At 38.9% G+C, this 19303-nt stretch overlaps 1 protein-coding gene across 4 annotated transcripts in view; it reads right to left on the bottom strand.

Annotated features, from left to right (window-relative positions):
- Positions 1–19303, bottom strand: part of LOC133630153 (microtubule-associated protein 4) — a 240221-nt gene that overhangs the window by 94212 nt on the left and 126706 nt on the right. For all 4 annotated transcript variants that reach the window (XM_062021524.1, XM_062021525.1, XM_062021527.1 and 1 more), the window contains one exon: positions 10138–10323. In XM_062021524.1, the coding sequence (XP_061877508.1) occupies positions 10138–10323 (186 nt within the window). The remainder of the gene's footprint in view (positions 1–10137; positions 10324–19303) is intronic.

The following is a 19303-nucleotide window of genomic DNA, read 5'->3' as shown; positions in this document are numbered from 1 at the left end:
TAATATACAATAAACGACCAACCTTGTGTGTTTATTGGAGGACATTTAGATGTTAACTGACTGTCCAGCTTTGCACAAGTAACCCCGCAGCAGGACTGCTTGTAACGGAGAATCTATCACACATTTTACACGCAAGCTCATATAATCCCATACAAGGTTGTTTTTTTGCTGGTATTGGACGGATATCTGATATCAATATCAGATAAGAACACCCCTATTTTAACTGAAATAAGCGGTAGAAAATGGATGGATGGATATGCAACCGAGTGATCATATTGAAATGTCTAATCACCTTTGAAAATGTCCCAAACACATGATGTCACGAGCTGATGACATTTCAAATACCGTATTTTCCGCACTATAAAGGCGCACCTAAAAACCTCCAATTTTCTCAAAAGCTGACAGTGCGCCTAATAATCCGGTGCACCTTATATATGGACCAATACTGAGCCACAACAGGTCTCGCAACTACGAGACCTTCTTCTACTAAGCGCTTCTTCTACGGGGGAAAATGAAGTCGGCAGCTGCTCACCGTAGAAGAAGAAGCGTGCGGTGCATGCTGGGATATATGACTGCGCGAGGCGTGCCGTTTCATTTCCATTTGTGTGTTTATGTAAAGACCCCAAAATTGGCTCCTATTAAGAGACACGCTTACGACGCAGAGTTTAAAGGCCTACTGAAACCCACTACTACCGACCACGCAGTCTGATAGTTTATATATCTATGATGAAATCTTAACATTGCAACACATGCCAATACGGCCGGGTTAACTTATAAAGTGCAATTTAAAATTTCCCGCGAAACTTCCGGTTGAAAATGTCTATGTATGATGACGTATGCGCGTGACGTCAATCGTTGAAACGGGAAGTATGCAAACACATTGAATCCTATACAAAAAACTCTGTTTTCATCTCAAAATTCCACAGTATTCTGGACATCTGTGTTGGTGAATCTTTTGCAATTTGTTTAATGAACAATGAAGACTGCAAAGAAGAAAGTTGTAGGTGGGATCGGTGTATTAGCGGCGGACTACAGCAACATAACCAGGAGGACAGAGATGGATAGCAGACGCGCTAGCCGGCGAACTCACCTTAACTTCCTCCGTCTCGCCGACCGCATCTGTGATCGGGTGAAGTCCTTCGTCGCACCGTCGATCGCTGGAACGCAGGTGAGCACGGGTGTTGATGAGCAGATGAGGGCTGGCTGGCGTAGGTGGATAGCTAATGTTTTTAGCATAGCTCTGTGAGGTCCGGTTGCTAAGTTAGCTTCAATGGCGTCGTTAGCAACAGCATTGTTAACCTTCGCCAGGCTGGAAAGCATTAACCGTGTAGTTACATGTCCATGGTTTAATAGTATTGTTGATCTTCTGTCTATCCTTCCAGTCAGGGGTTTATTTCTTTTGTTTCTATCTGCATTTGAGCCCGATGCTATCACGTTAGCTCAGTAGCTAAAGAGCTTCGCCGATGTATTGTCGTGGAGATAAAAGTCACTGTAAATGTCCATTTTGGGTTCTCGACTCTCATTTTCAAGAGGATATAGTATCCGAGGTGGTTTAAAATACAAATCCGTGATCCACAATAGAAAAAGGAGAGAGTGTGGAATCCAATGAGACCTTGTACCTAAGTTACGGTCAGAGCGAAAAAAGATGTCTTGCACTGCATTCTAGTCCTTCACTCTCACGTTCCTCATCCACGAATCTTTCATCCTTGCTCAAATTAATGGGGTAATCGTCGCTTTCTCGGTCCGAATCGCTCTCGCTGCATTGAAAACAATAGGAAAATGTGAGGAGCCTTTCAACTGTTGACGTCACGCTACTTCCGGTACAGGCAAGGCTTTTTTTATCAGCGACCAAAAGTTGCAACTTTATCGTTGATGTTCTCTACTAAATCCTTTCGGCAAAAATATGGCAATATCGCGAAATGATCAAGTATGACACATAGAATGGATCTGCTATCCCCGTTTAAATAAAAACATTTCATGTCAGTAGGCCTTTAAACTGAAGGCGATCAGTCACGTAGTAGAACACGGGAATAGAGCAACAGCGGGCATGTTGGATGCCGTATTCGCCCAACTGTTTAATTCGGACACTGAAGAAGAAGAATTTGAGGGATTCGTGGATGAGGAATAACTTCATAAAGTAAACTTTACATGTGTATTTTGTGTGTTGTGTTGTGTGACATTAACGTTTGAGCAACGTTGACTTATTGATATATTGTTATTGCTTTGCACGATTTCGAGTGTTACTATATTGTGATTGCAACGTTTGATTTACCGTAAAAGTATCAGACTGTTTTTTACGTGTTTATTGAATCGAGGAAAAGTTCCCCTCCACTATGTGATATAAATGTTGCAGTACATGTTATACCTTGCTGTTGTTAAAAGATAAACAAAACACCACGTCACTGACTTTACCTCGGGGAAAATAATAAAACAGCTGTTTATTCATTTTGGGAGTGAACAGAGTTGTCTGAACGCTGGTTTGTAATCTATTAATAAAGTTTGACTGACCCATCTGACTGTTTTGTTGACATTCCCCTTTAGCGCAGATCCATCTAATGGATGCATAACGTAACACCAGCCTCTACTGTAGCGGCGTGGCGAAGTTGGGAGAGTGGCCGTGCCAGCAATCTGAGGGTTACTGGTTCAAACCCCACCTTCTACCATCCTAGTCACGTCCGTTGTGTCCTTTAGCAAGACACTTCACCCTTGCTCCTGATGGGCCTGGTTAGCGCCGTGCATGGCAGCTCCCGCCATAAGTGTGTGAATGTGTGTGTGTGAATGGGTGAATGTGGAAAATAGTTTCAAAGCGCTTTGAGTTCCTTAAAAAGGTAGAAAAGCGCTATACAAGTACGACCCATTTACCATTCTATTCTATGCGCCTTATAATGCGGTGCGCCTTATATATGAACAAAGTTTTAAAATATGCCATTCATTGAAGGTGCGTGCACCTTATAGTGCGGAAAATACGTTATATATATATATATATATATATATATATATATATATATATATATATATATATATATATATATATATATATATATATATATGTGTATGTATGCATACACAAGCACATATTTACATATATACATGTATATTTACATACATATACTGTATATACCTACACACATATAGAGTATGTATGTATAAATATCCATACATGGATATATAACGTGCAATGTTTCAGTGAGACAAGGCGGAAGCTCTGGATAAACACAAATACATCAACATGTTGAGGCGTTACCGGAGGCCATTGCGATGTTGGACAGCCTACACATGACAGCATCAAGTCTGAATGGACCTCAAGCTGCATGATTAGATGTGATCTGAGCTGGTGTGCGTGCGAGAGAAGGAACTCTGGAGAAGAAGACAGACAGCTGATCCGCGTGATGTCCTCCAGTGCAGCAAATCACTCTCACATTAGTAGTCCATGATGCATCACATTACAGCAGGAGTGCTATACCAGTTGATCGCGGTGTGGACCGTCGACCGCGAGTTGTGTAGGGGGGAAAAAACTAAACGTTGTTTTTTAGTAATTTATAATAAGCGGTAGAAAATGGCTGGATGGATGGAAATAACGTTTAACCTTAGATAGCATGTGACTTGCATGACAGGAAGATGACAGTAGCGTGCAGGTAGCGATCAGAGCGGTCACACACAAACAAGCCAAGACCATTTTCCCCCTGAATGGGAGGAAGATTATTTTTCATGTTTACTCTCATTCAACATCTATTTGTTTGATTTGCAATGCAACGGTGGTGTTGGCGAAGAAAGGGAATCTGGAGCGCCGTTTAAAAAACCGATACAAGGAGTTAGGAGAGGGATTTCCCTGCAAAAATGCCTAAAGTGCAAGATCCAAAAGCACAGCTTGCAGCACTGAGGTCAAGCTTCACCGGAGCCCAGAACTGCAGGGTATATAGTACGGTAAGGTAACTATTGTTACGTATCACGTCAGTCACATTCTTGCTTGTTTAGCTTATGCATTGTTTATATTCCTTGGTTTTTTTTGCTCTATGCTTTTTAACCTGTAAAGCACTTTGGTCCAATTTTAAAATTGTTGTAAACGTGCTATATAAATAAAGTTGCCTTGCCTTGCTAAACACAAAAAACTATTTCTTGAGACTTTTTGACAATTTTAAATAGAGATGTCCGATAATATCGGCCTGCAAATTGTAATATCGGAAATTATCGGTATCCTTTTTTTTTTTTTTTAATCGGTATCGTTTTTTTAAAAATGAAATCAACATAAAAAACACAAGATACACTTTCAATTAGTGCACCAACCCAAAACACCTCCCTCCCCCATTTACACTCATTCACACAAAAGGGTTGTTTCTTTCTGTTATTAATATTCTGGTTCCTACATTATATATCAATATATATCAATACAGTCTGCAAGGGATACAGTCCGTAAGCACACATGATTGTGTGTGCTGCTGGTCCACTAATAGTACTAACATTTAACAGTTAATTTTACTCATTTTCATTAATTACTAGTTTCTATGTAACTGTTTTTATATTGTTTTACTTTCTTTTTTATTCAAGAAAATGTTTTTAATTTATTTATCCTATTTTATTTTAATAATTAAAAAAAAAAAAACTTTATCTTCACCATACCTGGTTGTCCAAATTAGGCATACTAATGTGTTAATTCCACGACTGTATATATCGGTATCGGTTGATATTGGTATCGGTAATTAAAGCCTTGGACAATATCGGAATATCGGATATCGGCAAAAAGCCATTATCGGACATCCCTAATTTTAAATATATAACAGAAACCGTGAAGGCCATTAAAAAAGTGCAATGTGAGACACCGGCTGTGAATGTGGAGGAGTAACTGAGAACGGATATTCAATCATTTAGTAGAGTGACGAAGGATATTGACGTGTGTGAGTGCATTTCCCACCGATTTGAGAGTCTGCTGATATGGTGGATGTGGCGCTATTGTGTGTTTTTATCAGGATGCTTTTTGAAGACCTGCGCCAAAGAGGAGCTCCTCGCGATTTGTCACCAGGTGTGAGTATATTTTCAATGCTTTCATGGGATTTGTTAGCGAGACAAAACTGACGCTCTTCATGCTGGTCTCCATCACAACAGATAATAATTAGCAAATATAAATGTTTCAGGTTTTTTTTTAAAAATAAATACAAAACCCAAAACCAGTGAAGTAGGCATGTTGTGCAAATCGTAAATAAAGACAGAATACAATGACTTGCAAATCCTTTTCAACTTATATTCAATTGAATAGACTGCAAAGACAAGATATTTAATGTGAACCTTTTCAGGTGGAATTCTTTCCCAATCGTGCTTGATGTATAGCTTAAGTTGTTCAACAGTCCGGGGGTCTCCGTTGTGGTATTTTAGGCTTCATAATGCGCCACACATTTTCAATGGGAGACAGGTCTGGACTACAGGCAGGCCAGTCTAGTACCCGCACTCTTTTACTATGAAGCCATGCTGTTGTAACACGTGGTTTGGCATCGTCTTGCTGAAATAAGCAGGGGCGTCCATGATAACGTTGCTTGGATGGCAACATATGTTGCTACAAAACCTGTATGTACCTTTCAGCATTAATGGCGCCTTCACAGATGTGTAAGTTACCCATGTCTTGGGCACTAATACACCCCTACACCATCACAGATGCTGGCTTTTCAATTTTGCGCCTGTAACAGTCCGGATGGTTCTTTTCCTCTTTGGTCCGGAGGACACGACGTCTACAAAAAAATTTAAACTGTGGACTCGTCCACAAATCATTGTATTCTGTTTGTATTTACGATTTACACAACGTGTAAACCAACTTCACTGGTTTTGGGTTTTGTAATTGTGACAAAATAATTATACAAGTTTCACCTCAATGAGCCAATTTAAACACGTGTTGGTATGTCAGACTTAGCCTTGTCTGGGTTTAACTCCTATCTTACTGACAGGATGCAGTGTGTTTTCCATAACAATGTGAGTATGTCAAGGTAACGTGCGGAGCTCCACAGGGTTTGGTTCTTGACCCTGCACTCTTCAACATCTACTTGCTGCCACTAGGTGACATCATACGCTAATACGGTGTTAGCTTTCACTGTCATGTTGATGACAGCCAACTCTACATGCCCCTAAAGCTGACCAACACGCCGGATTGTAGTCAGCTGGAGGCGTGTCTTAATGAAATTAAACACTGGATGTCCAGCAACTTTTTGCAACTCAACGCTAAGAAAGTGTTAATTATCAGTCCTGCTAGACACCAGCAACTATTTAATAACACCACCTTAACATTTGACAACAAAACAATTATATACAGCGACTCGGTAAAAAATCTCGGTAACACATTAAGAGTGTTACTAAAACAGCCGTAATATTTGCTAAAATGTGTCCCATTTTTGTCCACGCTGAGATCATTATTCATGCACTTGTTACGTCTCGTCTTGATTACTGTAAGGTATTATTTTCGGGTCTCCCTATGTCTAGCATTAAAAGATTACAGTTGGTACAAAATGCGACTGCTAGACTTTTGACAAGAACAAGAAATTTGATCATATTAATCCTATACTGGCTTACCTGCACTGGCTTCCTGTGCACTTAAGATGCGACTTCAAGGTTTTACTACTTACGTATAAAATACTACACGGTCTAGCTCCAGCCTATCTTGCCGATTGTAGTGTACCATATTTCCCGGCCAGAAATCTGTGTTCAAAGAACTTTGGCTTATTAGTGATTCCCAGAGCCCAAAAAAAAGCTGCGGGCTATAGAGCGTTTTCTATTCAGGCTCCAATATTATGGAATGCCCTCCCGGTAACAGTTAGAGATGCTACCTCAGTAGAAGCATTTAAGTCCCATCTTAACCAGCTCAGTGGCCTTGTGGTTAGAGTGTCCACCCTGAGACTGGGAGTTCGTGAGTTCAAACCCCGGCCGAGTCATACCAAAGACTACAAAAAATGGGACCCATTGCCTCCCTGCTTGGCACTCAGCATCAAGGGTTGGAATTGGGGGTTAAATCACCAAATTATTCCCGAGCGCGGCGCTCCCTGCTGCTCACTTCTCCCCTCACCTCCCAGGGGGTGAACATGGGGATGGGTCAAATGCAGAGGACAAATTTCACCACACCCATTGTGTGTTAGAATCGTTAGAACTTTAAAGGCCTACTGAAATTACATTTTTTTTATTTAAACAGGGATAGCAGATCCATTCTATGTGTCATACTTGATCATTTCGCGATATTGCCATATTTTTGCTGAAAGGATTTAGTAGAGAACATCGACGATAAAGTTTGCAACTTTTGGTCGCTGATAAAAAAAGCCTTGCCTGTACCGGAAGTAGCGTGACATCACAGGTTGAAAGGCTCCTCACATTTCCCCATTGTTTACAATACAGCGAGAGCGATTCGGACCGAGAAAGCGACGATTACCCCATTAATTTGAGCGAGGATGAAAGATTCGTGGATGAGGTACGTTAGAGTGAAGGACTAGAGTGCAGTGCAGGACGTATCTTTTTTCGCTCTGACCGTAACTTAGGTACAAGCTGGCTCATTGGATTCCACACTCTCTCCTTTTTCTATTGTGGATCACAGATTTGTATTTTAAACCACCTCGGATACTATATCCTCTTGAAAATGAGAGTCGAGAACGCGAAATGGACACTAACAGTGACTTTTATCTCCACTACAATACATCGGCGAAGCACTTTAGCTACGGAGCTAACGTGATAACATCGGGCTTAACTGCAGATAGAAACAAAATGAATAAACCCCTGACTGGAAGGATAGATAGAAGATCAACAATACTATTAAACCATGGACATGTAACTACACGGTTAATGCTTTCCAGCTTGGCGAAGCTTAACAATGCTGTTGCTGACGACGCCATTGAAACTAACTTAGCAACCGGACCTCACAGAGCTATGCTAAAAACATTAGCTATCCACCTACGCCAGCCAGCCCTCATTTGCTCATCAACACCCGTGCTCACCTGCGTTCCAGCGATCGACGGCGCGACAAAGGACTTCACCCGATCACAGATGCGGTCGGCGGCCCGGAGACGGAGGAAGTCAAGGTGAGGTCGGCGGCTAGCGTCGGATAGTGCGTCTGCTATCCATCTCAAAATCCTCCTCGTTGTGTTGCTGTAGTCCGCCGCTAATACACCAATCCCACCTACAACTTTCTTCTTTGCAGTCTTCATTGTTTATTAAACAAATTGCAAAAGATTCACCAACACAGATGTCCAGAATACTGTGGAATTTTGAGATGAAAACAGAGCTTTTTGTATAGGATTCAATGTGTCCGCATACTTCCGTTTCAACGATTGACGTCACGCGCATACGTCATCATACATAGACGTTTTCAACCGGAAGTTTAGCGGGAAATTTAAAATTGCACTCTATAAGTTAACCCGGCCGTATTGACATGTGTTGCAATGTTAAGATTTCATCATTGATATATAAACTATCAGACTGCGTGGTCGGTAGTAGTGGGTTTCAGTAGGCCTTTAACTTTAAAACTAATTTGTATACTACAACCTTTAAATAGACCCTTTTTTAGAGCAGTTGATCTGCTGTAAGTAATAATAATAATAATAATAATAATAATAATAATAATAATAATAATAATAATAATAATGGATTGGATTTTATATCGCGCTTTTCTATTGTTAGATACTCAAAGCGCTCACAGAGAAGTGGGAACCCATCATTCATTCACACCTGGTGGTGGTAAGCTACATTTGTAGCCACAGCTGCCCTGGGGTAGACTGACGGAAGCGAGGCTGCCAGTTTGCGCCTACGGCCCCTCCGACCACCACCTACCATTCATTCATCATTCATTTCACCGGTGTGAGCGGCACCGGGGGCAAAGGGTGAAGTGTCCTGCCCAAGGACACAACGGCAGTGATTTTTTGGATGGTAAGAGGCGGGGAGCGAACCTGCAACCCTCAGGTTTCTGGCACGGTTGCTCTACCCACTACGCCACGCCGTCCCGTCCCGCTGTCTCTCTTTTTTGCTCTGCCCCCATCTCCGACATGGAGAGGATACCAGGTAACCACAGATTAGTTTCCACGGAGAAGGCACGAGCTGTTCCAAGTTACCATGAATTGATTAACGTGGACCCTGACTTAAACAAGTTGAAAAACTTATTGGGGTGTTACCATTTAGTGGTCAATTGTACGGAATATGTACTGTACTGTGCAATCTACTAATAAAAGTCTCAATCAATCAATCAAGGGGTGGACCACTCCTATATGCATCCTGCGCTCCGACTTGTCTACATGCAAGAGGATCCCCCCTGCTGGCGTCCCTCCGGACTGGACTCTCACATTATTAACTGTACCCACTCGGCATCCATTGCACGGGTCCACACATCTGCGGTCCCTCCCAAGGTTTCTCATTGGGTTGAGTTTTTTCCTGCCCAGATGTGGGATCAGAGCAGAGGATGTCCATGTGGTTTGTGCAGCCCTTTGAGACATTTGTGATTAAGGGCTTTATAAATAAACTTTGACTTATTGACTGACTTTGAAATAGTTAACAGGAAAAGAAGAATATTTATCAACAATATTTGGCAACATCAGATCAAAATGATCTTTCCCTTTTTAGTTCCATTGACACCAATGATGGTGATGAAAACCAATGTCAAACACAAGACGCCGCTCTTGTTTCATTTAGTACAAGTTGTCACTTTTTAGTCTGATACATTTAACAGTTTGATCCCTCCCTGTCAAATAACAACAATTGCATCGGTCATGTTTTTTTTTCTTAAAGTGATACACACATCGAGATAAATAAATGATAAATGGGTTATACTTGTATAGCGCTTTTCTACCTTCAAGGTACTCAAAGCGCTTTGACACTATTTCCACATTTACCCATTCACACACACATTCACACACTGATGGCGGGAGCTGCCATGCAAGGCGCTAACCAGAGGGTGGGAATTGAACCCCAGTAGAGACACAGTATCACTCCTTGTGTTTCATAATGTATCAATGCTTCAGTATCGTTTGATGCATCATTATCATACAAAGATGGCACAAAAGTAAATGAAATCAAGGAAGTATCAGTCACAGCTGTAACCGAGGAAAAAGGAATCTTAGTCACAGCTGTTGTGAGACGACGCATTGAGTGAGAAGAGTTCTATAATGTCACTTCATCAACATGTGTTACCTGCTGACAGGTCCAAAGGGCTGCGAGGGGCTTGGGGTTCAGGCAGCATGGGGCTGTTGGACATTTTTGGGGCGTCTGACCCTGACGATGGTTGCAGAGGATCAGCGATACTTGGAGGCTTGGCTGCTGGGAGAAGAGTTGTCCCCACTTCCATGTTGGCTCCTAATCCTGCAGGCTGGCAGAAACCTGACAAAGAACATATATTACATAATGTTTAATGCAGAGCACATAATGACGTGCAAATGTCAACATTGCATGTGTTGTTTCAGCCATGCTGATATGAACATACTGTACGTCGACAATGCGAGAGTCAAACAGGTCATTTCAATGAAAAATGTTCCGTTTATGTTGATATGTGCTGTTAACTTCACTGAGCAGCAACATAATATTTAAATTGTGACTTCCTGTTCAGTGCAAGGTAAGCTTTAATATAAAAGGATGGCAGGTTCCGGAAAATAGCGGAAGAAAATGGGAAAATTTCTATCAACACAAAGTGTTGCCATGCACACCTTGAAAGACAATTTTGAAAATTAAGACTATGTTTCCTCCAATTGGGTGCATTTCTACGCTATATTTTACCTTTAGATGTATTCTCATCTACCAACAACCTCTGGCCTGGCTTTGTGACACTGACATGTAATGTAACACAGAATTTAAAAAAAAGATTTTTAGTATATCATTTACGAACATTATTATTATCGTATTGTAGATATTGTATTGTATTGTAAATATATTTTTCCGGACATGTTAAAAAAAAAAAAAAAGAAGAAACCAAAACAAAACAACAATAATTAATAAAATAAATAACAAGGTAATTGAGAGTTACATATTTACAGTTTCACATTCTTCTACCATGTCCTTGTAAAATTCTATAACATGCATGCAAAGAATTCAGAAAAAATTTACCATTTGGTACCTCTATCCTGTAGCCCCGCCCCTACTGCATACTTCCGCTGTTGTGACCTTAACAATCCGTCACATCGAAAATATACCTTCTCGTTGGCTACTAATTAATACTCTAGAACAGTGGTTCTTAACCTGGGTTCGGTGAGTCGGCCCCAGGGGTTCGGTGGAGCCTCCGCCGCGGAGGTCAAGACACACCCGACTCATCTTGTAAATAAAAACTTCTCCCTATCGGCGTACTATGGATACCCCCAAACAATGTTCCCTCTAATTTTCCATCTGATTTGCAGGTGTGTAATTTGTTGTGAGTTTATGCACTGTGTTGGTTTTGTTCTTTGAACCGTTCATTTTGTGCACCAGTAAAAAAACATAACTTTGTCTTGAATTTTTTTAAAAAGTTAAATTTTTCACTAAAGAAGGGTTCGGTGAATGCACATATTAATATTAAACTGGTGGGGTTTGGTACCTCAAACAAGGTTAAGAACCACTGCTCTAGTGCTTTAAATCTGCATATTAATTGCATACCAAATTGAAGTTTGCCAAACATGTAAAAAATATAGTGCAAACTGCGGTAAAGCCATATTTTTTAGGGTAATCGCCAATACACACGCACACGGACATGTATACAAAAACACACACATTACGACACTTTTTTGTCCCACAGCAGAACGTTGATTGTGACGTGACAACAATTATTTGTCCCAAAATAACACTTTAGTTTGCATTGACAAAAGCAAGCTATAACAGACTGAACAACACACAACTTCAATTACTTCAATTTTAACAGCCCCCCTCCCCCACACCAGTCTGTGAGAACAATGCAATATAAAGTATAAACGATAAAACATTGAATATAAAGAGTATGTGAAAGTTCGACTCATACCTTGTTTCAACTCCTTAAAGGGGAACTGCACTTTATTAATTTTGCCAATCGTTCACAATTAGAGATGTCCGATAATATCGGACTGCCGATATTATCAGCCGATAAATGCTTTAAAATGTAATATCGGAAATTATCGGCATCTGTTTCAAAATTATCGGTATCGGTTTCAAAAAGTAAAATGTATGACTTTTTAAAACGCACTGTGTACACGGACGTAGGGAGAATAACAGAGCGCCAATAGACCTTAAAAGCACTGCCTTTGCGTGCCGGCCAAGTCACATAATATCTACGGCTTTTCACACACACAAGTGAATGCAAAGCATACTTGGTCAACAGCCGTACAGGTCACACTGAGGGTGACCGTATAAACAACTTTAACACTGTTACAAATACGCGCCACACTGTGAACCCACACCAAACAAGAATGACAAACACATTTCGGGAAAACATCCGCACCTTAACACAACATAAACACAACAGAACAAATGCCCAGAACCCTTGCAGCACTAACTCTGCAAGGGGTTAGTGCTTGCAGAGTTCTCAACCTCCTCATGCTTTCTCAGGGAGAGCATGTCCGAAATTCCAAGCTGCTGTTTTGAGGCATGTTAAAAATATGCGGTCCTCTCCAAGGTTTCTCACAGTCATTCACATCGACGTCCCATTGGGGTTGTGAGTTTTTCCTTGCCCTTATGTGGGCTCTTTTGAGACACTTGTGATTTAGGGCTATATAAATAAACATTGATTGATTGATTCATTGATTATTTTTGTTTGCATTCTGAATAATAAATAAATGCGATCAAAAGTCCGCTTACAATGGGAGCTGCGCAATTCTGCCTACCAAGCCCTTAAAAATAACATTCAAACACCTCCATTGTGGCTTTATATACATGATGTAAGTATATATGTAATGTAGTAATGGGCATATTTATAATAACATTTAATATTTACGTATTTCTAATTCCCCCAAAAATGCATTTCCCTTTTAGTTTTGTAATCACACAGAAGTATCAAGCAGCTAAAATGTGCCACACATGGGGAAGTGTGGAGAGAGCGTTTTGCATATCACCCATCATGCACTGCAAGGGATTAATACATGTGTACTTTTAAATTATATATACGTTTTTTATAATGTCCACAAAGTTCAATGAGTAGGAGGTGTGTTATGTGCCACTGTGTGGTGACTTTATTCGTTGGTTATAGTTAATTAACACCATGAGTGGGAAAAGTTGTTTGGATTGGGTCCTATTATTATTATCCTATTATTGCAGCATAAAATAAATTCATTTTTGTCCACAAAATTCTACAGACAATACCCCATTTTTCATTTTGCAAATGTATTAAAGCTAAGAAAAATCACATATACATAATTTTTCACACCCTTTGCTCAATACCTTGTTGATGCATCTGTGCCATTAATTACTGATAATTTGTTCCCTTCTGACGCACACTTGCATTATACCTGAAAATATTCCCATGGCCGGGCCTGAATGCATCATTTGGACAGGGTCAGAGGTCAGAGGGTTTGAATAAGCTGCTATGGCGGCTGACAGAAGGAGTAAGCATCAGAAGGAGAGGAGCAAGGAAGAAGATGAAAGACATAGAACAAGTTAAAGGAACATAAATACAGGAATATGAAGAAAGTGAGTGGCACAATTGAAAAACCTAAAAAGGAATGATACATATTTTCGACCAACATTTGACTAACTAAAGATTGATACTCATATTAAAAAAGTAAGCTGATGTTTTAAGGATCTACTGTAAAAAAATAAGAAAAGAAACACTAGTCAAAGATTATTTACAAAATATGAGTACTTGCTGTTTTTTGAGACTAAAACATGTTTGCAGTGAAAAATAATTGACAGGTCGAGATCTGATACTGCTGTTGGTGCGATATGAGTACCGGATGACATTAGCTTGCATGTAAAATGTCCGATATAAGCTTAGATACAAATAGTTGTGCAAAGCTGGACAGCCAGTTAACACCTAAATGTCCTCCCATAAACACACAGGGTTTGTCTTTTATTGTACAAAACCCAAAACCAGTGAAGTTGGCATGTTGTGTAAATCCTAAATAAAAACAAAATACAATGATTTGCAAATCCTTTTCAACCTATAATCAATTGAATAGACCGCAAAGACAAGATACTTAACGTTTGAACTGGTAAACTTTGTTATTTTTGTAACTATTAGCTCATTTGGAATTTGATGCCTGCAACAAGTTTCAAAAAAGCTGACACAAGTGGAAAAAAAAGACTGAGAAAGTTGAGGAATGCTCAAACAACACATATTTGGAACATCCCACAGGTGAACAGGCTAATTGGGAACAGGTGGGTGCCATGATTGGGTATAAAAGCAGCTTCCATGAAATGCTCAGTCATTCACAAACAAAGATGGGGCGAGGGTCACCACTTTGCGAACAAATGCGTGAGCAAATTGTCGAACAGTTTAAGAACAACATTTGTCAACAAACTATTGCAAGGAATTTAGGGATTTCACCATCTACGGTCCGTAATATCATCAAAAGGTTCAGAGAATCTGGAGAAATCACTGCACGTAAGCGGCAAGCCTGAAAACCAACATTGAATGCCTGTGACCTTCGATCCCTCAGGAGGTACTGAATCAAAAACCGACATCAGTGTGTAAAGGATATCACCACATGGGCTCAGGGACACTTCAGAAAACCACTGTCAGTAACTACAGTTTGTCGCTACATCTTTAAGGGCAAGTTAAAACTCTACAATACAAAGCGAAAGCCATTTATCAACAACACCCAGAAACGCAGCCGGCTTCGCTGGACCCGAGCTCATCTAAGATGGACTGCATGCAACGTCGTTTTCATGGACGCCCCTGCTTATTTCAGCAAGACAATGCCAAGCCACGTGTTACAACAGCGTGGCTTCATAGTAAAAGAGTGTGGGTACTAGACTGGAAAGCCTGTAGTCCAGACCTGTCTTCAATGAAAATGTGTGTCGCATTATGAAGCCTAAAATACCACAACAGAGACCCTGGACTGTTGAACAACTTAAGCTGTACATCAAGCAAGAATGGGAAAGAATTCCACCTGAAAAGCTTAAAAAATTGGTCTCCCCAGTTCCCAAACGTTTACTGAGTGGCGTTAAAAGGAAAGGCCATGTAACACAGTAGTAAAAATGCCTCTGTGCAAAATTTTTTGCAATGTGTTGCTGCCATTAAATTCTAAGTCAATGATTATTTGCAAAAAAAATGTTTTATTTCTCACTTCGAACATTAAATATCTTGTCTTTGCAGTCTATTCAATTAAATATAAGTTGAAAAGGATTAGCAAATCATTGTATTGTTTTTATTTACAAATTACACAATGTGCCAACTTCACTGGTTTTGGGTTTTGTATTTTAGTCAAGTCAAAAGGTAAACATGGTAGGCTATAGGGTCACGGAACTAGCAGCTACACAACAATAAAGCACACAATAGCACACAAGCTAGGCATACGCACTAAGTGCCCTTAATTCAGGGGTACGCAAACTGCGGCTCTAGAACCGCATGCCACTCTTTAGCGCCGCCCTAGTGGCTCCCTGGAGCTTTTTCAAAAATGTATCCATTGTGAATTGAAAAAATGTCCTCCTGTCTTTCCAACACCACTTGAAAGTGCTTGTTTTTAGCTTTTTATCCATCCTGCTTTTATACATGTTTTTATAACCTTTATAAGAAATACATTGGAGTTGACTGTAGCTCGCTAGCTTCTATGAGCTAGTTTTCTGAGACTTTTATTTTGCTAGCGCAAGCTGGATGAAGCAGTGCTTTTATTGTGAAGACAAGAACTGTGCGGTCGGTCTTTACACTTTTGACAGCCGGTACGGAGAAAGAGTCTGTTGAATTAAAAAGTGCTTCTCGCGTTCCAGATGGTCGTTTTTTTTTGTTCTTCATACTAAGCTCACAGCGGCCAGCATCATTGCACAATATCCTGCCGTGAATGTCAACCAAATGATAAAAGTCACGTTGTAGTAAAGATTGATTTTAGGTCTACTTTTTTTTTTATGCTTCGCACTCAAGTGACACACCCTCCCCGATAGACCCTGTAGCTCGCGATCCATCTAATGGGCGCACCTGATGTAAACAAACTGCTGCGTCACAAGCCACACAACTATGGTGCGTTCATGAACCGCCAAAATTAGTAAGACAAAACGGCGCTCGCCAAATACTCTCACCTGTGAAGCATAAACACAAACATATTAAAAGAGTGGACTATTTCTAACAATTAAAAATGTTTGTGTCATGTTTGTCGTCCGACAGAAATCATATTCAAACAAAATATATATTTTCCCCCCATCTTTTTCCATTGTCATGTAAATTCGAAGTTGTGAAGCTTATCAGCAATCTTGTCTGATTCCAATAAATACAAGTCATCAGAATAAGGTAATACACTAACTTATATTCTTGTCTTCATGAAAGAAGGGAATCTATGTGTGTTAAACATGTTCGTAATTCTATTAAACATGTGAACAAAAACATATATACACATATATATTAGGGCTGCAACTAACGATTAATTTGATAATCGATTAATCTGTCGATTATTAATTCGATTAATCGATTAATAATCGGATAAAAGAGACAAACTACATTTCTATCCTTTCCAGTATTTTATTGAAAAAAAACAGCATACTGGCACCATACTTATTTTGATTATTGTTTCTCAGCTGTTTGTACATGTTGCAGTTTATAAATAAAGGTTTATTTATATATATATATATATATATATATATATATATATATATATATATATATATATATATATATATATATATATATATATATATATATATATATATATTTTTTTTTTTTTTTTAAAGCCTCTGCGCATGCGCATAGCATAGATCCAACGAATCGATGACTAAATTAATTGGCAACTATTTTTATAATCGATTTTAATCTATTTAATCGATTAGTTGTTGCAGCCCTAGTATATATATATATATATATATATATATATATATATATATATATATATATATATATATATATATATATATATATATATATATATATATATATATATATATATATATATATATATATATATATATATATATATATACATATATATACACTACCGTTCAAAAGTTTGGGGTCACATTGAAATGTCCTTATTTTTGGAGGAAAAGCACCGTACTTTTCAATGAAGATAACTTTAAACTAGTCTTAACTTTAAAGAAATACACTCTATACATTGCTAATGTGGTAAATGACTATTCTAGCTGCAAATGTCTGGTTTTTGGTGCAATATCTACATAGGTGTATAGAGGCCCATTTCCAGCAACTATCACTCCAGTGTTCTAATGGTACAATGTGTTTGCTCATTGGCTCAGAAGGCTAATTGATGATTAGAAAACCCTTGTGCAATCATGTTCACACATCTGAAAACAGTTTAGCTCGTTACAGAAGCTACAAAACTGACCTTCCTTTGAGCAGATTGAGTTTCTGGAGCATCACATTTGTGGGGTCAATTAAACGCTCAAAATGGCCAGAAAAAGAGAACTTTCATCTGAAACTCTACAGTCTATTCTTGTTCTTAGAAATGAAGGCTATTCCACAAAATTGTTTGGGTGACCCCAAACTTTTGAACGGTAGTGTATATACATATACACATATATATATATATATATATATATATATATATATATATATATATATATATATATATATATATATATATATATATATATATATATATATATATTAGGGGTGTGGGAAAAAAATCGATTCGAATTCGAATCGAGATTCTCACGTTGTGCGATTCAGAATCGATTCTCATTTTTAAAAAAATTGTTTTTTTTGTTTTTTTTTTAATTATTTAAAATTTTATTTTATTTATTTGTTTTAATTAATCAATCCAACAAAACAATACACAGCAATACCATAGCAATGCAATCCAATTCCAAAACCAATCCCAGCAACACTCAGAACTGCAATAAACAGAGCAATGAGAGGAGACACAAACACGACACAGAACAAACCAAAAGTAGTGAAACAAAAATGAATATTATCAACAACAGTATCAATATTAGTTACAATTTCATCATAGCAGTGATTAAAAATCCCTCATTGACATTATCCTTAGACATTTATAAAAAACTAAACAAAAAAACAATATTGTCACAGTGGCTTACACTTGCATCGCATCTCATAAGCTTGACAACACACTGTGTCCAATATTTTCACAAAGATAAAATAAGTCATATGGTCATTGGTTCGTGTAATAGTTAAAACAAATGTACATTATTGCAATCAGTTGATAAAACATTGTCCTTTACAATTATAAACGCTTTTTACAAAAATCCACTACTCTGCTTGCATGTCAGCAGACTGGGGTAGATCCTGCTGAAAGCCTATGTATTGAATGAATAGAGAATTGTTTTGAATTGGGAAAAAAATTGTTTTTGAATCGACAATCGTGTTGAATTGAAAAAAAAAAATCGATTTTGAATCGAATCGTGACCCCAAGAATCGATATTGAATCGAATCGTGGGACACCCAAAGATTCACAGCCCTAATATTAGGGTTGTACGGTATACTGGTATTAGTATAGTACCGCAATACTAATGAATCATATTCGGTACTATACCGCCTCTAAAGAGTACTGGTCCCTCACCCGTCGTCACGTCGTGTTATGCAGACGAGCATGTTCGCCAATGTACAATCATGGAGTATTTACAAACAGACACAGTGTGTAGACAGAAAAGGGAGAACGGACGAATTTTGGCTTAAAAACTAAAGATAAAGGTGAAGTTATAACACAGAAACAACCTCAGGAAGAGGTGCTTTAAGACATGGCTAGCTAGTTAGCTAGCGGCTAATATCTATCCGCAGTGTTACAACTACTTCTAAATCACTGATCCTTGTCTCCATGGCTACTAGTAATTTACATTTATTTAAAGTATCATCCCTGTGGTAGCTATACATACTTCACTACACACCACAACACCCCGGGCACATAACATTGGATGCGTTTCAACTGGTCTAAAGTTACCAAAGTCAAGACAAGATTTCACTTCGTCCGACCATAAATTATTAAGACATTGACATTGAACACACTAATCACATGTGAATGAAGGGCATACATATCACACTAAGGGTGGCCGTATGAACAACGCCAACACTGTCATAAACATGTGACATATAGTGAAAGCACACTAAACAACAAAAACAAACACATTTTGGAAGAATATTTGCACCGACACAACATAAACACTACAGAACAAATTCCCAGAATTCCCTGCAGCACCAACTCTTCCGGGACGCTACAATATAAACAAACGCCATTGGTGGATCTACACCGAACATCCACTGTAATGATACCAGGTACAATAGCGTATCTAGTCTATACTGCTATGATTACATCGA

Source organism: Entelurus aequoreus, linkage group LG15 (genome assembly GCF_033978785.1).
Source record: "Entelurus aequoreus isolate RoL-2023_Sb linkage group LG15, RoL_Eaeq_v1.1, whole genome shotgun sequence".
Lineage (NCBI taxonomy): Eukaryota > Metazoa > Chordata > Actinopteri > Syngnathiformes > Syngnathidae > Entelurus > Entelurus aequoreus.
Note: the sequence above shows the minus strand (reverse complement) of the source record. Positions and strands in the feature narration are given on the sequence as shown.